The 22,319-nt window shown below is 34.0% G+C and overlaps 2 protein-coding genes across 2 annotated transcripts in view; one reads left to right on the top strand and one right to left on the bottom strand.

Moving 5' to 3' along the window:
* The first annotated feature begins 231 nt into the window (after positions 1-231).
* Positions 232-2,976, top strand: LOC111025977 (cytokinin hydroxylase). Its single transcript, XM_022303925.2, has 4 exons — positions 232-606; positions 719-948; positions 1,393-1,992; positions 2,266-2,976. Exons 1-4 carry the CDS (start codon positions 336-338, stop codon positions 2,698-2,700), a joined length of 1,536 nt encoding a protein of 511 aa, XP_022159617.1. The 5' UTR covers positions 232-335; the 3' UTR covers positions 2,701-2,976.
* A 3,720-nt stretch (positions 2,977-6,696) lies between these two features.
* Positions 6,697-22,319, bottom strand: part of TPP2 (tripeptidyl peptidase ii) — a 42,738-nt gene continuing 27,115 nt past the window's right edge. The window contains exons 27-34 of the mRNA XM_022303265.2: positions 22,022-22,135; positions 21,726-21,797; positions 15,138-15,230; positions 13,443-13,538; positions 9,315-9,413; positions 9,066-9,158; positions 7,888-8,070; positions 6,697-7,143 (exon numbers count right to left, since the gene is read on the bottom strand). Coding sequence (XP_022158957.2) covers positions 6,985-7,143; positions 7,888-8,070; positions 9,066-9,158; positions 9,315-9,413; positions 13,443-13,538; positions 15,138-15,230; positions 21,726-21,797; positions 22,022-22,135 — 909 coding nt within the window. The 3' untranslated portion in view covers positions 6,697-6,984. The remainder of the gene's footprint in view (positions 7,144-7,887; positions 8,071-9,065; positions 9,159-9,314; positions 9,414-13,442; positions 13,539-15,137; positions 15,231-21,725; positions 21,798-22,021; positions 22,136-22,319) is intronic.

Raw genomic sequence — 22,319 nt, 5'->3', positions numbered from 1 at the left:
GTACGACTAAAGCTTTCACATTTTTTTAGATAATTAATATTTTACCAAATGCGAGTAGGAACCACCATTCCCCAAAAAGTTTCAAAGCGTAGGACTTGAAAAAATGTACGAAAACCTGTGTTCAGATATTGAAACCGTCTTCAATTATTCCAAGTCAAAACTCCCATCACCATTCATATTTTTAATCTCCAAATTATGCTGATCTATAAATACCCACAAGAATTCCATTGTTGAAATGCCAACAAACAGTTAGAGATCTCAAATTCATTTGTCTTCAATAAAGATAGAAAAGAAGTTTTATTTATTGGGATTAGAGAGAAAAAGAGAGAAGAGAGATGTTGTTTGAAGCTATCAACTTAGCAATAATGAGTTTACTTATTTTGTTGGTGTTGTGGGTATTGTTTTGCTGTTGGATTTCGCCCTTTTTGGCGTACAATAAACTGAAGAGAAATGGGTTTGGAGGTCCAACGCCAAGTTTTCCTCTTGGAAATATTAGTGAGATGAAAAAGAAGAACAAAAATTGTTCTGTATTAGAATCTTCTCAAGTAACCCACAACATACATTCCACTGTGTTTCCTTATTTTTCTCGCTGGCAAGCTTCCCATGGTAAGCCTTAATAAACAAAACAGAAAAAAACCTTTTTTTTTCTTGTCTTTTGGCTTCGATACCAAAAACTTTGTTTAATTTGGTGTGTGTTTTGTTTAATGTTGTCACTCAGGGAAAATATTTATATATTGGTTGGGGACAGAGCCGTTCTTGTACATTGCAGAGCCAGAATTTTTGAAGACATTGTCGACAGAAGTGAAGGCCAAGTTTTGGGGAAAGCCTTCTGTGTTCAAAGATGATAGGAAATCAATGTTTGGAAATGGTTTGGTGATGGCTGAAGGTGATCAGTGGGTTCGCCAAAGGCATGTTATTACTCCTGCATTCAATCCATCCAACTTGAAGGTAATTAATTAATTTGTAATCTAAAAATTAATTAAATTAATTTGTTCAAACACAACCCTTTTTCTTTCTTTCTAATTTTCTAGTTGTTTCGAATTAGCTCTCAACCAACTCTCAAGTTTGTGTTTATGTTTTAAAAAAGTCTAAAATAGTTATTTTAACTTTCAATTTTGTATTTAATAAGTTGTTCTATGTCAATTTCTATCACTATGCTATTAATACATTATTTGACTATTAGATTTTGGGTAGATTCAATCATTTGATTATATATAAATAAATTTAAACACTTCCACTCACTTAAAAGTTAATAGATTTTATTAGAAACTTTTTAAAATAAAAAATTGGAATGTTAGGACCAAATTTGTAATAATAAAGTTTCTCATATAATATTAAAAAATATTATGCGATCGAAAGTTTGATAAATGGGAATATATATTATATGTATAGGCGATGGGAAGCTTAATGGTGGAGTCGACCACCGAAATGCTGGAGAGGTGGGCCCGCATGATAAACTCCGGCGACCGGGAAATCGAAGTGGAGCGAGAGATCACGGCGACGGCCGGCGAGATCATCGCGAAAACCAGCTTCGGAATCGACCACCGGAGCGGAAGGCAAGTGTTCGAGAAACTGAGGGCTCTTCAGATGACACTCTTCAAAACGAACCGCCTCGTCGGCGTTCCGTTCGGCCGTCTACTTAACGCCGGCAAGGCGAGGGAGGCGGAGCGGCTCGGGGAGGAAATAGACGGCCTTTTCGAGTCCGTGATAACGGCGAGAAGGGAGGGGAATAATAATCAGGTGCAGCAGGATCTACTGAGCTTGCTTTTGAGAGACGACGGCGGGAGGAGATTGAGTACGACGGAGCTGGTTGACGAGTGCAAGACGTTCTTCTTCGGAGGGCATGAAACGACGGCGTTGGCTGTGACGTGGACTCTGCTGCTTTTGGGTATCCATACAGAGTGGCAAACGCAGCTGAGAGAAGAGGTTAAGGAAGTTCTTGGAAATAAAGAGAGTGAATTTGATTTCTCCAACCTTGCCGGACTCAAGAAGGTAAAATCACTTCAAATTCACCTTTTTTTGGGGTGAAGTATTTTCTACTTTTTCACTCTTCCTTTTTTATTCTTTTTTCTTTATTAATGCACAACAAATAATTGATTTAAATATAGGCATTACATAGGGTAATAATTGATTTAAAAGTATGATATGACAAGATGAGAGTGTTACACAATAATACACCAAAGTTTCCTAGAAATCTTTCACGGTAATTAATTGTGAAACATTAATAAATCCAAAAGCTGACAATACATTGGAAAAAAAATGCAGATGGGATGGGTGATGAGGGAGGTCCTCCGTCTGTACCCATCAGCACCAAACGTCCAAAGGCAAGCCAGAAAAGACATCACCATAAACGGCCTCACCATCCCCGACGGCACCAACATGTGGATCGATGTCGTGGCGATGCACCATGACGAGGCCCTTTGGGGTGACAAAGTCAACGAATTTCATCCCGAAAGGTTCGAAAACGATGCTGTTGCTGGTGGCTGCACCCACAAGATGGGGTACCTACCCTTCGGGTTCGGAGGGAGAATGTGCGTCGGAAGGCATTTGACGTTTATGGAGTATAAGATTATGGTGGCACTGATTTTGTGTAGGTTTTCCTTCTCTCTTTCTCCTGCTTATCGCCACTCGCCTTCGATTATGCTATCGCTCCGACCTGCTCACGGGTTGCCCCTCATATTCCAACTGTTGGAAACTTAGAGTTAGAGAAATTATTAGAAGAGACCACCCTAATCTGATCGGTAGTTTCATATTGCTAGAGAATTACAAAAATGTTTTGAATTGACATCTCAATTCAATAATTATTAGGGAAAGTGTCATAGTTTTTTTTTTTTCCTGGTAGGGGGAGAGAAAATTTTTTCCTTCTAAGTTATAAGAAAAAACTTAGATTAATCCTTTGTTATTTTTGTGCGCCAAATATGCCGCATGTATCGTTGTTTGTCATACGGAAAGGAAATAAATATAAATTATCAGAAATTGGTTAAAAATAAAATTTAGGTATTGTGAAATTTCAAGTGAATATATATATATATATATATATATAATTGTAGTAATATTAAACGATGCTAAAATGTTTTATTATAAATGTGGATGACTTTTCTATTGTAGATAGCAAATGAAAAGCGGATAACTTAGAGTTGGAAGTGAAAAAGATCAAAAAAATATTTTTAATGTGGTTTGATTTTTCGACCGATGCTATTAGATCATGTTCAAATAATAAAATTAAATAATCAAAAGCGATACAATTATCATAAATACCATAAATATTGATTTATCTAAGGCATGAGGTGAGTAATGTTTTTTTTAGTACATGTGGGAGTAAGGATTCAAACCCACGGTCTTTTAAAAGGATATAAATGTCTTAACCAATTCAACTGTTAATGTTCATTTCAGTTGACTATATAAATGGAGAAATTGAAGAAAAATTAATTAAAATAATGGAATGTGAAAAATAAAAATCTAATGGTAAATTTTTGTCCTTTCTACCGACTAGCTTAGCAACAGAACCACCATTTTTGGGATCAGTGCAGTCCGAAAGACAAAGTCTATGGCCAGAACTCAAAAGGCGGTGGAAGATTGTTCCAAAGCGAATAGCTAAGACCTCGATTCGAATTTGAATCGAAAAGATTACCTCATTTAATTAATTTTGTCAAAATAAATGTTGACCCATTAATTTAACAAGTCTAATTTCAAATTTAAAGTAAATAATTAATTTAAAACCAATTTACGAATAAATATTGATGAAGTTGAGTCTACACTCTTTTTATTAAATATTTTTACTTATATTATAAAATATGTAAAACGAAATTTTTTATATATAAATATATAATTTATTTTAGTACATAAATATGTACATTTTTAAAAAAGTTGTCCATTTTTTAAGAAAGGAAAATTGTAAGACATCTTTAGTAAGACACTTTTAAATGGTGCAGTTACTATTTTAAAAAATATGTATTTTTTTTAAATATATATATTGGTGGGATATTCAAACTCTAATTTGAAGTGTAGCAACGGCTGTTTTTAACTTGAAGAGTTCTGTTTAATTAATAAGTATACATTTGAGTAGTCTCATTGGTCTAATAGTTGGTGGCTAATTCAAAGATTGTTTTTCTTTTTTATTTATACGTTCATTATATATAGATAATTTTTTTTCTTAAATTATTGTATCAATATCTTTTTTTTAAATCCTTGTATATATATATATATATATCTCTCTCTCTTTTTTTAAATCATCAAAATTTTTAGATTAGACTGTTTTTCTTAATATAATTTTCAATTTGAATTTTATAAAATCCAAAGAAGTCGACAATGTGAATGTTAATGGTGTAAGTTACATTTTTTTGAACTTTACATCATACATACTTTGAGGTTATTTGAATATAATTGTTAGTAAAAAGAAAAAAAAGGCCCCTCGAACAAAAATTATGGATCTGCTATTTTTTTAATACAATATGTGGGGGTGAGAAATCGAACTCACAACCTCTTGGTTAGAGATATATGTCAATTATTGCTGACTTATGCTCGCTTTAGCAAAATTATGGATCCGCTATTCGTTGAGCATTTTAGGTCCCTAACAAAAGTTCTTGATCCACCACTCCATCTCGAGTCAAATTGCCTCCCCCCCAAGACACATTCGTAATTTTGAAGCTCGATTGATCATCAAAATTATGGAGAGTTTCAACGTCGAATAAAAAACGAATTTCTTACCCATGAATCTTTGATCAAATTAGAGTTTGATTGTTACACGATTAATTTCACTTGAATAAAATTGAAAACAAATTTAAAAGATATTTCGAACATGGTCAAACAAGGTTATCCATTAACCTATATTGATATACCATTGATTTATCTAAAAATCAACCAAGAAAAAAAAAAAGCTTTGATTTTTAATAGAACGCCCAACAAAATATATGCAATTCTCCACTTTGAAGTTTCAAATTCAAAATCTAAAAATGCCATTTTCAGAATTTTTACTATTTGAATCACAAAATCCAAAAACAGCTTTCAAAAACAAATCTTCAAACACATATTCACTCCATCAATTTGTTTTGAATACGAAAGCAGAAACTTCATATTCTGGATTGCAAACCAAACACAAACAGAACCCTTAGCTACCCACTACAAATCTCTTATTTTTAATACGATACTGCTATGGCAGGTAGAAAATGGAAAAAATATCTATACTCCCGCAAGAAATTTTTCATGGCATCTTTAAATTAACTTGAGGGGAGTGATGGTTTTATGTTACATAAATATTTATTGTGAATATTTATTATTTATTTTTTTCTTTTATATATTTGTTATTATTAGAATATTGGGATACTTTCCTTCTTTTGAAATGAGTCTCTTATATATTAAGAAATTACATCATTCAAACCTCAAAATCGTTCCAATTTATTTTGAAACAATTTTATTTTGGAATGAGGTAATCAATGTTTGAAGTTGTTTATCAATTTTATTCCATTTCCCATTTTCGATAAATAATTAGCATGAAAACAAGCATCAATTTAATTAATAAATATATATACATGAGTAATTTACAATTTATCAAAAACAACAATTCGTACATGCATATTTGCCATCAAAATTCTAATAGCCTTTGCCTCAGATTCGTAGATTTTTGAAAAAATATATATTTAATAAATTAAAAATCTATTAAACACTTGAAAATTTTAGACTTAGTCGTAGCAATGATAAATTAACAAGGAGGTTCACATCCCATATACATTTGGACCAAAATTTTTAATGTGGATAATAAGATAAAAATATTAAGGTCTCATTCATTTCATATAAAAATAAAAATATTATTTAAATTAATAAATAAACATTTCAAATAAGTTAAAAATAATTAATAATTAATATTAATATTACATTTTTTGATATTTTTCATATCGTCGAACTCAAGAACACAAAAATGACGATAGAGATGTTGACATATCCATGGATATTTAATACCCTAATTTGAACTAAAATAAAATATTATTTTTATATTAGAAAATTAAAAAATCCCTCTCTAAATAAGCCTTTTGATTAAATGTTCCCCTAACAAAGTTTCACAAGAAATAATTCTAACCGTAAATTACCACGAGAAAAATCTCCACCTTGATCCCACGAAAAATTTTACAGGCCCATCCCCATCCTGTTAACACTCTAGTTTAAAAAAAATTCAGAGTTGTTTACGAAGTAATACTATAGAAATATAGTCTAATATTGATTTACTTTTCGTACTAATTTACAAACTTATAGACACATGAAAATAGAAATGTTGACATCCACAAATATTTAATACCTAGTTTAGGATAAAATAAATTATTATTTTTCTATTAGAAAATTTAAGAATTTCTCTTTAGATAAAGCCTTTTGAATAAAGGTTCCCTCCTAACACAATTTAACAGAATAGTTCTAACCTGTCGATTACCGCGAGAAAAATCTCCACCCTAATCCCACGAAAAATTTTACTGGACCGTCCCCATCTGTTAACACTCGAGTTTAAAAAAAAAAATTCAGAGTTGTTTACGAAGTAAAATTTATTTGTGAAGACAAGAAATCGCTCAAGTTCCACTATGATATTTGATATCTATTCCTACCCAATGTTTCCACCTTGATTACTGGTGCAAGAACTTTTTTCAACCTTTTCAATCTTAGCTTCAGCAACTTGAACCAACCCAAAATAAATAAACCAAAATCCAGTTCCAGTTCAAGAATATTCAAAAATCAATTTCTAAGCAATTGATTTCACATCATAAGTTGAAATGACCCAATTCCACTAGTTTGAAACATAAACCAAGACCCTGATGGAATCAGTTTTTTTTTTCCTCCCTTTTCAATGTGTACAACATGTTCCATATTCTTGAGAAAGCCTACTCTTATGGCCAGAAGTCCCTCAAAAAAAAAAAAAAAAAAAAAGAGAGAGAGATGAAGAATCCAATTATTTATTTGAGTGGTCTAACTTAAAATTGGATTCATTAAAGCTATACGAAAACCTTAAAATAGAGAAGGGATTGTGGGAAAGCGTACATGAATCCATTGCTTCTCATATGATACCAAATGAGACCAACCAATCTCCTCAAGCAAACACAGTTTCAGTTCATAGAGCTTCTTCTTGGGAGGCTCTCCATCATTTTCAATCGCATCATTAAGTACCTGTTGGTGTCGAGATACATTTTAGCATCAGTAGAAATTCACACATTAATAGCCTATAATTCCAAGCGATTTTAGGTTCCTAATCGCGGGCAAAGGTAAATGTAGTTATTCCAGATTTACAATAAAGTTATCATTGGTTCATCTGCGGAGAGAATAATAATCACATAAAGTACCGCCTTGACGGTAGAAAAATTTAGTTGAAACCTAATGTAATACGACAAACCAGTTCTAGGCGAACAAAGTCCGAGGGAGGACAAGGGAGAGTCAAGCCATCTTAATTGAACCCTACGTTATTCATGAAAAAATGAACAAGACAAAGACATTGTCGAAAGAAATTTGCCTAAAAATCAAAGACGACGTCTGTAAAAAGGTGAAAGAATTGAAACAATTAATGGGAAGGCCAGGAGTTCAGATGTACTTTGGCCGCAATAATCTTGGAGTTAGTGATATGGCAAATCCATAGGATCAAGAGACAAGATACATACAAAAATTTTCAAAACTTGGTTGAAGAGAAATTATAAGATTCTCAAAACTACAGCCCAGAGAAAATTTAGTTAATTATTTTAAGTATCTAAACATAAATTATTGGTGGTCGTAAAACGATGCTGTTACAGGAGTAAAAGTCCAGCAAGATCAAAGGCCAAATAAGAGATAATTTAGTCCTTATTTACGCAGATATTAAGGAGAAACTAGAATAAAATAAACGTATACTAACCAAAAAAAAAGATGAGCAAGAGAAAGTACCTTCAGAGCTGTACCTAGCCTCCCACAGCGTTTTTCACGCAACACTGTGAGAGTTACAAACTTAGAGGACTTGACATCTACCCATTTCTTCAGTTCCTTGAAATTCTCTTCAAAAGGATCCTCGGTCTTCCCAACATCTTTTCCATCTCCCGGGACAAGTGTCCAAGCTTTCTCAACCTCGGTCTGTCGCATATAAAGTAGGTTATGCATTGATGATATTTTCATAGCTAACCAACCACATGTTTTGGGATGAAGATTAAAATTATTGGGGTTATGATAGAGGAAGTGTTTTTATACAACCCACACACACCCCCCGGATAGGGATTGTTTTTTGTGGCAAGCTTGCTTTCTAGCCATTTTATGGGGTATTTGGCTGGAAAGGAATCATAGATTGTTTAGGGGGGTGGAAAAGTGTGTGGACTTCGTTTAGGATATCATTAGATTTAATACTTCGTTATGGGGCTCGGTTTCTAAGCCTTTTGTAATTATTCGCTAGGCCTTGTTCTTTTGGATTGGAGTCATTTTCTTTAGGGGCTCAAATTTTTTTGTTTGCCCTTCTTAAGGCTTTTTTGTAGCCCTTGTATCCTTTTTCATTATCCCAATGAAAGTTTTGTTTATTATCAAAAAAAAAAAAAGGTAAATGGGGAGCCACCAATGTTAGGCCGTGTTTGGGGATGGTAGAATGAGTGATTTAGAAAGAAGAGATTTAAGTATAATTAATTTTTCAAACTATCCAATTGTCATCTAAAGTGATTTTAAACTTTCCTAAAATCAATTTTTTAATTTGTCTAACATGACCAATGGAGGTGGAAGTGATTTTGACAATGGAAAAAGGTCAAAATCACTCTCAAAATTTGTATAATCTGTATAATGCTTAAAACTTTAAAAGGCCATCAAATATACCATAAGACATGAATAGAAAGACAGAAAGCAATACACACAAATTGAAATACATTGCATCTTAATTACATGCCTAGAGATGGCATATTGTGAGAAGATGGCATTCCGTCCATAAATTATTTAAACCCAGCTGAGATTTATACAAATATAAGAGGTCATTTTATCACTCTAAAAGCAGAAAATGTGGAAGGATTATATTTTCAAAACAAAAAAATACCGTGAAAAAAGTCGTGTTACTGGTTATGTCTTATGAGAAAGTAGAAGTTACAATTTCAAACCTTTAAAGACTCCATTTCTGCCAAGGCAAGTCCTTTTTGGTATAAAGCCTCTGCCAACTGATCACGTGTAGCCTCCATCTTCTTCTTGATTTTCTGTAATTAAGGAGAAGATAGTAGGTGATTAATTTAAGAAGTTTAACTTAAGACCTAAATACTAAAACTTTCGACTCAAAAACTTTTCAATGTAAATTAAATTTATAGTAATCAAATTTTGAGAAGCGAAAAATCATTGCCAGTAGATGTGCATACCTCCACGTCTTCATCTTCTGGATCATTTTTCAGTGCAAAATACTTGGCTAACTCATCTCTGCCTATGCTATCAACTACCTCGTTTGCAGCATTAATAACCTACAAAAACAATTCATGAGTGTTAGATTATATGCTTTTTTAATATTAAATTATGTTATTTGAACTAAGTTGATTTTGTATTCGACTTCGAATTCTCTTGTAATAGTAGATATTTATTCTTCCATTCTTTACCTCTATTTTCTTAGTATAAATAGGTCATTAGAAACCCAATCTGATTTCTTGTTTCTCTCAATTCCCCTTCCCCTAAATTCGTATGGTAGCAGACTAGCAGAGCCTCATGGGATTGGTTTGAAGACTTAACAAGATGGTAAAGTTAATGATAGACAGTTGGGAAGAGTTTTGCCGATATTTACATAGGTGGCAAATATAATTACATTAGTTACAGATTAGAAGTATGCTCCCCCCAAAATAAAAAGATGACGACACCCAGCCTTTTATACACTTATTATCCCACAAGGCCATAACTATACTATACATTGTACCAATTCCCTTCTAACTACTTTGCAGCTTACATAGTTACGTATGCCATTTCCTTTGATAAGTAAAACATATCCGAGGGGTAATTTGTCTATCAGGTTATGAATTTTAAGCAAGAGTTTTTGCATCTGGAAGGAGATAAAAGTCTTTGGATCTCACCAAAAAATCTTCCGAAAGAGGATGTGATTGCAATCATGAAAGGAGATCCAGTCGCACTTCTGTTTAGTGTCCTTACATGATGGTATAACAAAGAAAGAGATTGATGCGACAAACCACAAACACTGGAGGAGGGAAATAATGGGGATTGATCTCTCAAGTAATTAGTGATGATATGTTTGGGCTTCCTTTGACCAACACTGTCTTGTGCTCCATTTTTTTGTAACTAGAATTTCTATTTGGTTATAGTTGTTACCTATCCACCTCCAAAGGGCAGCCTAGTTGGCAAGGGCTCGAAGCCAATTAGTCATACTCGCTTCTCAAGTTCAAACCTTTTGGTGAACTTAATACCAAAAATCTTTGATGTCTCCCAAGTCCGACTCCCAATTATTAAAAAAAAATGTGTTACTTATCCAAAAAAATATGTGGATTGGCACAATAATAGAGTATCAAAGTTAAGGTATTCTTGAAAATAGCCTTTTAGGAAAATTAGATTTATATACATTTAACAATATACATACAAAACAATTAGCCCAACAAAAAGAAGTGGAACCTGCAAAAAGAGCTCTAATCCACAAGAATAACACCTAATTGATAATTATAAAACTCTTTTGTAACCGAGGCCCAATAAGCTCCCAGACAACCTCCCCAACTTCCTACCACTATAAAAACTTTATTGTTTCTCTCCATCCAAATACACCCCAAGAGGGCAAAAAAGCACGCCTGCACTAGAATTTTGCCCTTATTCGAAAAGGGGATACATAAAAATCTTTTCCATCATCGCCCTACAATATCTATTTCTCGCCCCAGAAACTACAAAAGCTTTCAAAAACAATGGAGAAAGCTGGCACCTCCGAAGAGTATGGCCAAGGTCCTCATATGCATGTTTGGGAATGATACACCACAGCGACCAAGAAAGAGAGAAGAGTGTCTCTTAATGCAGTTTAAAGTATTAACATCCCCATGTAAAACTTGCAAGGCAAAGAACTTGATCTTCTTTGAAATTTTCAATTTCGAGAGTGAAGCAAAAACAAGGACGTCTGGATGGTAAAAAGATTTACTAGAAGAACCCTCTGACAGACTAGGAGACCAAACTCAAGAATCCTTCCTCCCTGATAAAGACGAACGTCCAAAAGCAACGTGATCATCGGAGCCTCCAAAGCTTCTCTATCCATCATAGAGACCCAAAGAAATAGAATGGGAGCACCCCAAGGATGATAAAATGAAGACCACCAAATGATGTATAGTACTCGCTAGATGATACAAACAAGGAAATAAGACACAGAGAGGTTTATCACCCATCCTACGATCCTCCCAAAGACTATAAACGACTGAATTTTTTAATTACATTCTTTAAATCTAACCTTAGGGGTTGATTGATTATTTTCCATTTTTAGCCTTTTCTTTGGTATTTAACATGTAAACTTTAGTTGTAGATATGACTAATGCACAAAAAATTACAAAAGTATGAAATTCTCTTTATTTCTCACATCTCAAAACAATATTACAACCCTTATTCAAAATAGGATATTGGACGAGAAAAAAATTAAGAGGCGACACTATAAGAATCATCTTGTCTCTTGCAACCTTGCAACCAATCTTTACTAAGGTCTTCAACAGTTGGACATTAGAAATGCCTTCCTAAATGGCAACTTGAAAGAAGAGGTATACACAGATATTCCTCCGACATGTAAAAAGAACTTTGATACGAAGGGGCGCAAGTTTTTTTTTTTTTTTAAAAAAGAAACAATACTATCATTGAGAATAATGAAAAAAGATACAAGAGCTAAAAAAAAAAAAAAGCCTACAAAAGGGCATCCAAAAAACAGCCCTGAAAGAGGAGGTACCCTACAAAAAAGGACTCCAATCTAAAAGAATAAGGTCTAGCGAATAATTACAAAAGGCCTTAGAAATCGAGCCCCATAAAGAAGTGTTAAATCTAACGATATCCCAAACATAATCGACAGATTTCTCCACCCCTTAAACAATCTATGATTCCTCTCCAACCAAATACTCTATAACATAGCTAGAAAGCCAGCCTGCCATACAAAGCAACCCCTGTCACGAGCAATCTTAATTTGGTAGAGTTTTGCATATTCTTAGTGCTCTGTCTTTGTTTGCTAAAAGGAGAACAAAGAGTCAAATTACCTTCTTTATAGTACACGTATATGACATTTTTCTATCTGGGAATAGAATTAGAATTGCATATGCTAAAGAATCACCTGGCTTGGGAATTTGGACAAGGAGGGAATGTTAGATATTTCTTACGTAAGGAGGTTGCTCGGTCTCAAGAAGGTATCGTTACATCATAAAAAAATATATGTTCTAAATTTTCTCAAAGAAACTTGAATGCTTAGGTGCAAACTAACAAATTCTCCAATGGACTCATATCAGAAACTTGGAATCAATCATGAAAGCATGCCAGTTGACGGGGGCAAATAGTAATGCCTGGTATGGCCTCTCATCCAGATATTAGATATTAGGTTTATTGTCTGGTTAGTCAATTTATGCATAGTCCTAATGAAGAGGAAATGGAATTCCTGAAGATGACTCTTTGGAAGGGAATAATTTTAGAAAAATCATGCAGACTGGGCAGGTGACATCACAGATTGAAGATCTGTCTTAGGTTACTACTTTTATGTATGGGGTAAACTTGTAACATAGAGAAGTAAAAAGCAGTCTATATTTGCAAGTAGTGCCAAGGAAAAATTCAGAGCTCTTGCTCATGGCATGTGTGGAGGCATATGGATCAAGAGAGTCCCAAGTTTATTAGGAAAGGGAGAAGTAAAAAGCAGTCTATATTTGCAAGTAGTGCCAAGGAAAAATTCAGAGCTCTTGCTCATGGCATGTGTGGAGGCATATGGATCAAGAGAGTCCCAAGTTTATTAGGAAAGGGTTGTTCATCACCAATACAGATAGCGTGTGACGATCAAGCTACAATAACCAATAAGCATTGTAATTTGATAGGTAGGACAAAACATGTTGAAGTTGATCAACACTTTAAAAAGTCAATAATGAAGTGGTTCAACTCAACCATGTACCTACCCAGCAACAGATAGTGGATATTCTCACAAAGTCATTTACCAAGATCGAACTTTGAAGATTTGAACAACAAGTTGGGTTTATATGACATATACCTCATAAATAGATTTTTAGGAAAGTTAGATTTAATATATATTTTGAATCACATCCTTCAAACCCCAAAGTTTTGGGGTTGATTAGATTAATTAAACCTTTTTAGCCTTTCCTTTTTTTGTTTAACATGTAATCTTTAGTTGTAAATATAATGAAGAAATATCAGACATCTTCGATACATGCATATATATCACTACTCAAATATAGAAGATGCATATACTAATTGCTCTATTAGTTGATCTCAATAGGTATGGATGACAATGAGTTCAGTGGAATTTCCTCGCATTTTCATCCACTGACCTCTTTATTATGGTAGGTTTTGTCCTCAACATTTCTCTGAGAAATCAAACCTTCCAATATTTTTGCAAGCAATGGAGTGTATTTTGGATATTCACCCTATCAGAAAAAAGAAGCCAAAGATGTTAGTAACAGATATGTAGTAAGCCAACCTTATTTATCAATCGAAATGAATGTTTTAAATAAAGATCCTTGATAACATGTCCTGTAAAATAAATCCAAGAAATACCACTGCAAGAGATGCTTCACAATGGCTAAGATAAACAAAATTAAACTGATAATATAGACAGAAATAAACTAACTCGAAAATTGAATCAAGTTGCTCCAGTTAATTATTGTAAGAGTTCATAGCAAAATTTCTTAACATATAAACCGATTCAGTCAAGATGCAAGAAATAGGAACACTGGTCCGGGTAAAATTTCAATTTTAACAATATTCAATTACTTGAACTAAAGATAGACCCCATCTGAAAACATTTTAATTTTAATTTTAAGTTTTTCAGAACTTGTTTCCTAGTAATATTTCTACTTTCTTTTTATTATTTTTTAAAACTACTTCTAAAATCTTAATCAAACTTGGAAAAAAGAAACTAGAAGCTACTACTTAAATCTTTTCGTTTTTAAAATTTGTCAACAAAATCTATATTTATAATTTATAAATAAGTGGCTTTAATAAGTTTCTTAAAAGGGACGATTTTTTTTTTATTTCTTCTCTTGCATTTGGAAACTTATATTCTAGTTTAGTTATCAATAGTTAATTTAAAATTATAATTAAATTTCATTCAAATTATCGACCTATATTAATTATAAATCTTGGAAATTTGCTTCAAAATAAAAATTACAATTAATGAATTACGATTGAAAAAATGCAGTAGTTTTTTTTTTTTTTAGTACAAAAGGTGCAATAGTTATAAATATTTGAAAAGAAAAAAATTATAGATCTTGATAGTTAATTTAAAATTATAATTAAATTTTATATAAATTATGAACCTATATTAATTATAAAATTTGAAAATTGCTTAAAAATAAAAATTACTATAAATGGATTCCAATTCCAGTTCTATAAACAATTTTAGAAAGTATAATAGTTCCCTAAATATTTAACCAAAAAAAAAAGAAAAAGACAGAAATGTTGTTGCAATGTATAAAGTCCAAGAGTTAAACAATGCAAAGCAATATTCATTAGGATGTAATGCACCAAACTAATTTTAATTGAAAATTTTAAACATATTATTTGACATATATTACTTAAATTTTATATTTAATTTTTATTCGAAATATTAAAATCTATATTCGTATAGGAAAAAAAATTCATGTATTATATTTTATTTCGAAAAATAATTATTAGAACAATTTAGAAATCATCTTTAAAATAACTTTCAAACTTCCTCACCAACTATTAATTTAATTTCGAAGAAGACTCCTGCAAACTTCAATCATATTTTTTTTGTACTAAAAAAAAACTTCAAAGAACACTTGCGAGAACTGGTACTTAAAAAAGTAGGTTAATAGACAAAATTATCAATAGATGCCTCAACTGGTTAAGGCATTATAACCTCTGAGAGGATTTTGAATCTCCACCCATACCCTTTGTTTGAACTAAAAAGATGTCAATAGACGTGTATAATTTTGGCAAAAGAAAACAAAAGAACTCCATTCTGAAAATCTCTTTAATAACACTGAAAAACATGCTTGAACCTTAAGGGATGAGCACAAGTTCTTCCAATCTGAAAATTCTTCATCGCTTTCTGGTTTTAGGCTTGAAAGAAATTTCATCTTTGCATCACGAACCTGGACAAAGATAAGAAAAAGATAAAATGCACCAAGTACTTGAGGAAGTTGGTTGAAGTTATCATCAAATCAAACTCAAAACATCAAATAGAAAAGGATGAGAGGCTAAAGAAAATGGTCACAAAGAAATTAAGAAATGTCTAATTGAAATAAACGAGCCATGTATTATTTTTTCACATTACAATAAAAAAGGGAGTTTCCTATTTCTAAAAATAAGAGAAAATATAATATAGAAAACTGCTAACACGAAGCAAGGAAGCAGACCAAAGCAACAACAAAGAGAAAAAATAATGGTGAAGCTAGTAAGAAAAATACTTCTGTATTTATTGTTAAACAAATTTTTACTAAATGGATACCCAGCCTTTAGGATTAATTAATTGGAAAGGAAATGCCATTACAGCGATTTAGACTCAGGAGCTCCTACTATGATACCATGATAAATCACCAACAAACACAAAAACTTAAACTCGAACTGATGATTCACAATAAATTAAATCTTTTATCAGTAATAACGATTAAACCAACCTAAGGTAACTAAACTAATAAATCGTATTAATGAACCTTTCAAATTAAATAAAACTAAGACAAATAATTACAATGAATCCTACATCAAACTGAGTACATATTAAATATGGGGTGAAACAGTAATCCAGTAATCCTCCGCTGTTTTCCTTTCTTCTCCCAATTCCTGAATTGATGTTGTTGGGAACAGTCATGATACCTACTGACCTACTTCTGGGAGGACCATTGGGTGGATGATAAACTTCTTTATTCTTGTCTTTATCACTTATCTGACAGAAGGTTGCATTTGGTGGCCTCAGTGTTGGAGTTAAGGGAGTTAAGGATTGTCTATTTCCATAAGCCTTCGTCAGTCTTTGAGAGACTGAAACTTTTGCATTGCTCTTATTGCTCAGGGATGTTCCTTTTACTTGAGAAAGGAAAGGATTCTTAAGTTTCGTCCCCTAGTCCGTCTAATGGGTTCTCTTGCAGTACTTTCACCTATTATGTTCCCCCTTTGCTCTCCCCTTTGCCCTGTTGTTTGCCTCGCTTTGGAAATGAGAATTCCAAACACAACAAAAATTTTCATGTGGCAGGTCTTACTTTAAAAAGTCAACACCTTCAATCGTAGTCAAAGGTGCTCTTCTTTCTATTTAGGACCATAGTGGTGTGTGCTTTGCAAGAATGTTTCGGAAGATCTCAATCACATTTTGTGGCATTGTTAGTTCACCCAAGATATCTGAGAGCGTTTCTTTGATATTTTTTGACCTGTTCGTAATAGGGATTGTGGTGCTATGTTGGAGGAAGTACTTTTGTTCCCTCGTTTCCGTGAAAAGGGAAGGTTCTTGTAGTAGGATTGTTTCTTTGCTATTTTGTAGGGAATTTGGGTCGAGAAAAACAATATAATCTTTAGAGAGGTGGAAAGAGATAGGGAGTCTGTTTGGGAGTTCATTACTCTTTATGGGGTCGCTTTCAAAGTTGTTTTGTAATTATCAGTTAGGTGTTACCCTTTTGGATTGGAGACCCTTGGGTCTCCAGTTATTGGACTGGTAGGGTCTCCAATTATTAGACTGGTTTTTTGTATGCCCTTGTATGTGTTTTCTGTTTTCATTGGTCTCAATGAAAAGTTAGGTTTCTTACTTTAAAAAAAATGTATGATCATTCTCAGCTTCGTAACAATAGGATGGAACTAACATCTGGTAATCCCCCATTAATTACTACTTGTGTTTACCATTTACTGTTGGTTATTTACTTATTGGAGCTAGTGTAGAACCAGTGCCTACTTAAAAGGCTTCCAATTGTGATATTCGTTTCCTTTTTAGAAAAGAGAAACTTTACTTAAAAGAGAAAAACCCAAAGGAGCAACGACCAAAGGGAATGGATTAACTAACCCCCAAGAGGAATGCAACGGAGCATAAAAGAAAACAAGAGGACCGCCAAGTGGCCAAAGAAAAAAACAAAATTAGATGAAAAAGAAAAAGCATTCTCCTTTCTAATTATCATATATAGACTGTAGTTACAAATTTTTACACTATTATACCTACTGATCACTATTCTTTAAAATTTTTACACTCCCAAAAACACATTAGTAGGATGCATGCTAACATTGCCAAGTGGATAACTTTATTCAAATTTTTTATTTTATGATCAGACATAAATCTGGTTCTTTAAACAAGGTAGCTGATGCGTGGAAAAATCTCACTTGCTATTAGTGGCACAATCACGCAATTTAACCACATCCCTACTACTTATGAAAATGATTGGGATTTCCACACCATTCGGCACAATTGCATTAATAATATGAATAACAGGGACTTCATTTAATTGATAATTTTTAATAAAAATTCCTCAACTTCGAAAGATGCCGACAACTGAACTATGCCAAACAGTGTTACGTATGTCAGACCTCCAAAAGTCATTCAAAAATATAGGCTTATGTATTCATTATCCATTCCCATGTCTATATGGGAAAACTTGTCAAAGACTCAAGGAGTTCTCGACTCCATATTTGTCATTGTGGATTGTTTTAGTAAAATGGCACATTTTTTTTTATAAGAAACTTAATATATAGAAAAAAGCATAGACAAAATACAGCCTAAGGGCAGGGGGAAGAGGGCTCCCCTCCCAGAAAACTAATGAAGTAAAGCACTTCAATCTTGCATAATCGACGAGAGGCTGTAATTACAAAAGAATTTTCTATGCCTAGAACACCACCAAGAAGTGTGTAACTGTACTGTATTACAAAAAATTTCTAACGTAGAGGACTTATCTTCAAAAATTATATTGTTTCTTTCCATCCAGAGGTTCCAAATAAGGGCTCTAGCAGCACAATTCCATATAATTTTTGCTTTCCCTTTAAAATGCCACCCCCGAAGAGCTTCATTCAACCACCTATCAATATTCTGAGGCAAGCAAGTGGAATACCTAAAGATTTGCAGCAGAAAGAACCACCCACGTAGGGCAAAAGTACTGTGAAGGAAAATATGGTCCATGGTTTCCTCATTCTGATTGCAAAGAACACAAACGGAAGGAGAAAGAGCCCAATTTGGGCATCTTCGCTGGAGTCTATCTACTGTGTTTACAGCACGGTTGGCTAAGGTCCAAAGGAGAACTTTCACCTTCTTCGGAACAGAGAATTTCCAAAGAAGAGAAGTTAAAGGGGAGTTCATCATTGGGGAGTCTTCACACAAAATTTTTAACCCCGATTTAACCGTGTAAACACCAGGAGACCAAACCACTTTGTCAACTCCTCCAATTCGAATGGTGTCCAACCTGCTCATAATATCAATCCAGCCCCTAACTTCGCTATCAAGCAGACCCCTTCTTATGCCTAGGTCCCAAGCTGGTTGTTCTTCTTTCCAAAATCAGCAATCGTGGCCTCCTTTCTCAAAGATAAAGCGAAAATTTCAGGAAAGTCATGGGCAAGAGTAGTGTTCCCCATCCATCTGTCTAACCAAAAACAGATTCTGTCGCCATGTTTAGCTTTGAAAGATAGAAATTTAAGGAAAAGGATGCTATTCTTTGCTATTTCAAACCAAGGCTTACCAGCCGCTTTCCCCTTGGGCTTTTTAGCCATCCACCCGAGAGGTTCCAACCCATAAATACTTTCAATTACTCTTCTCCAGAGGGCATTTCCCTCTTGGGTAAACCTCCACAACCATTTCAAGAGAAGTGCATTATTTCGGAGATGGAAGGCCCCTATACCGAGACCTCCTTTAGTCAAGGGTAACGACGTAGTATCCCATTTAACCAGATTTCTGTGGGGGTGAGATTTGTCTGACTTCCAGAAAAAGTCTCTCACAAGCTTGTCTATCTGTTTAGCAATACCAATAGGAGCTTTCAAAAGCGAAAGGTAATAAGTGGGCATACTATTCAACACTGCTTGGGCTAGCGTCAACCTTCCTCCTTTTGAGAGGACTAGCTTCTGCCATTTATCAAGTTTTTGCTTCAATTTTTCCAACAGAGGCTGCCACAGACCTATGGCTTTGAAATTTCCCCCAAGAGGGAGGCCCAGATAAGAGAAAGGAAAGTCTTCCACTCTACAGCCCAAGCTTAGGGCTTTTTGATTCAGCCTATCATCACTGATGTTTAAGCCAATCAGGGAGGTCTTATTTAGGTTTAAAGAGAGACCTGAAGCCCTAAGGAACCAATTAACTACAATCCACCATTTGAACAAAAGACCTTTCTCATCAGGACAAAACAAAAGTGTATCATCAGCATATTGCAAGTGTGATATCATCACCTTTTTTCCTCCCACCTCAAAGCCTTTAATCATTCTCTTCTCACAACAAAAGTGCACAAGCCGACTGAAAGAGTCTCCCACGAGAGTAAAATGGCACATTAATTTGCTGGTAAGAAAACTTAAGATGCTATAATATCGGTAATCCTTTTTTCAAAGAAATTGTTAGGTTACATAGTGTTCCAAAGTCTATAGTGTCCGATCGAGACGTGAAACTTATGAGCTTCTTTTGGAAGAGCCAACAGAAAAGATTTATTTGGAACAAACTTGAAGTTTAGCATAAGAAGTCGCTCTCAAACGGATGGCCAAATGAAAGTAACCAAGTATCTTCTTCGTTGCCTCAGTAGCAACAAACCGAAGCAACGGGATACCTCTTTAGATCAAGCTGAATTTGCATACAACCATATGCAAAATAGATCACTGGACAAGTCCCCATTTGATATTGTTTACACTAAACTCCAAGACTTACTTTTTTGACATTACTAACTTGCCTTCTAATTTTGATCTTAGTGTTGAAGGAACACATGACTGAAATGACTAAAAAATGGCACGAAAAAGTCAATAACCACTTGGTAAAGGCAAACGCTTCTTACAAGACTCAGGTTACAGTTCATCACCGCCAAAAATCCTTTGAAGTTGGTGACCTTGTCATGATTTTTCTATGGAAATCTAGACTTCATGCTGGCTCCCACAACAAACTAACAAAAAAAACTTGGCCCATTCAAGACTTTGGAAAAGATTGGAGAAAATGCCAAGCATATTGATCTACCAGCTACACTAACACCTTCAACGTAGGTAAGACGACGAGTTATTGCTTTTCAGTGGGGAAAAATTGATGTAAAGGTATTTTAGTCTAGGTAAGTGCTCATTTCTTACTAAAAGTTGTTACACTTCTAAGTCTAGCCTGGTTTCCCTTATGGAGAAATTGAATTCTTTTCAGACAAAATTCTAAGGAATCTCAAAAGTAGGAAGACGTTCTCAACTAAGTCTCTCATCCTCAAATAAGCTCCCCAAAGATCAAGGCTCCCCTTATTAATCTTATTTGGAAGTTCAATTATCCAAAGAAATTTAGAACTTTTTTTGGAGCTCAACGTAGAGAAGCCCAAACACCCATGAGATCCTACAAAAAAGATTAAAAAAAGGTTTCAACACCCATGAGATCCTACAAAAAAGATTAAAAAAAGGTTTCAAGCTGGAGTTTGTCACCTTCGCCCTTCCATGTGCTGTTTTTGTTACAAAAACTCAGAAAATCTGGACCATCTTTCCCTTCATTGCCCCCACTGCTTCTGGTTTCGGTCCCTTCTGTTTAGAGAAGTTGGTTTTGCTGGCTGTTTGCATATAAATGTGGAAGAGTGGCTTCTAGAGGTGCTTCAGGGGTGGCATTTCAAAGGAAAAAATAAAATTTCATTGGGGTTGTGCGGTAAGGACTTTTTGGTGGTGTCTATGAAAGAGAGAGACAATTGGGTTTTCAGAAACAAGATACATTCTCCTAATTCTTTTCTAAATATTGTACAAACTACTGCTGCTACTTCGTGTCTAAACTACAAGAATTTTTTTTGTACTTACAGTCTCTTGATGCTTTTTCGAGATTGAAAAATGTTCCACATTAGTTTTTTGTAAGGTCGGGGCTTTCTCATCCCTGGGCCTGTTCTTTCGGTTCTTTCTTTTTAATGACAAGTTTCTGTTTCTTAGAAAAAAAATTGCTTTTCTAATGATATATCATGTAATAATAGAGAACAAAAGTCATACCAAAAAATTTTAGGGCAAGAACCACGGGAAATGGTGCTTTGGGAACACCACCATCCATGAAGAGCAATTCTTAGTGCATTTATTGTGAAATTTAAAAGAACAAATAAATGGTTAAAGTATTGATAAAATATGAAATTTATTGTAATCCATCAACTGGCTCCATGGTGGTTTTAACAATGGTATCAGGTCATATGATAACCCCTTGTTGATCCTTATGCAAATTTTCAAGCCCACAAGTGAGGGAGAAAGTTAAAGTATTTGATAAAAGAATAAATTGGGCGTAAGGGTGATCTAACCTAAATAAATAATAAAATTCAAAAAAATATTTTTAAAAAGAAATCTGCTTTCGTCCCTTAAGTAGTGCAATTAAAATTATTGGTTCTAATGAGATGAAGTAAAATGTTATACAGATAACCTCTAACGCCACCCCAAAAAAGGAGAGAGAATTCATCTGAAAACTACTTGCAGAAGAGTTATGACAAACTTGCACCATATAATCCTTCACATACCTCTTCCATTAGTCGCTCAGAAACTGTCTTCGTCGAGGCTGGAGAAGAACCTTTACCCTTGTCTTCATCAGGCTGTCAAAAAAACCATAACCCAGTGAAAACTGACTGCACCAGTAAATCACATGGTTCTAGGAAGTAGGGTTCTAGAAACGACCTACTGTAGGCAAATTCATGGAGGGTTATCATTAAATTAGTTTTCAAAATAGTATTTTGAAAAAAAAAAACTAATAAAATTTTTAAGGCTTACATCTGACCATTTGATTGAAGGGGAAAATATGCTAGCTAAAGCAAACAACCTTAGTTGGTGGCATTATGAAGGAGATTTGATAATTCACAGGCATCTTCCGTGGACTTTCCTTATGCTTTGCATATGAGATTGCTCCCAACAGAACTGATCCTTGCGGAGAATTCTGAAACAATATAAGGCCAACGGATATTTTTCAAATTCAAAAGGGGTTACTGGAACTAGAAGGAAAAATATCAAATAAGCCATTAGTTGTCTTCTAGTTTGAACTTTCCTCCTGTATGTAATTTCACTCTAAGAAATCTTTCATACAAAGTACTCCAGCATATTCAGGGATTAATACTCCATTT

Source organism: Momordica charantia, assembly GCF_013281855.1.
Source record: "Momordica charantia cultivar OHB3-1 chromosome 6 unlocalized genomic scaffold, Mcharantia_2.0 BLBB01000006.1, whole genome shotgun sequence".
Taxonomy (NCBI): Eukaryota; Viridiplantae; Streptophyta; class Magnoliopsida; order Cucurbitales; family Cucurbitaceae; genus Momordica; species Momordica charantia.
This window is presented reverse-complemented; position numbering and strand designations above follow the sequence as displayed.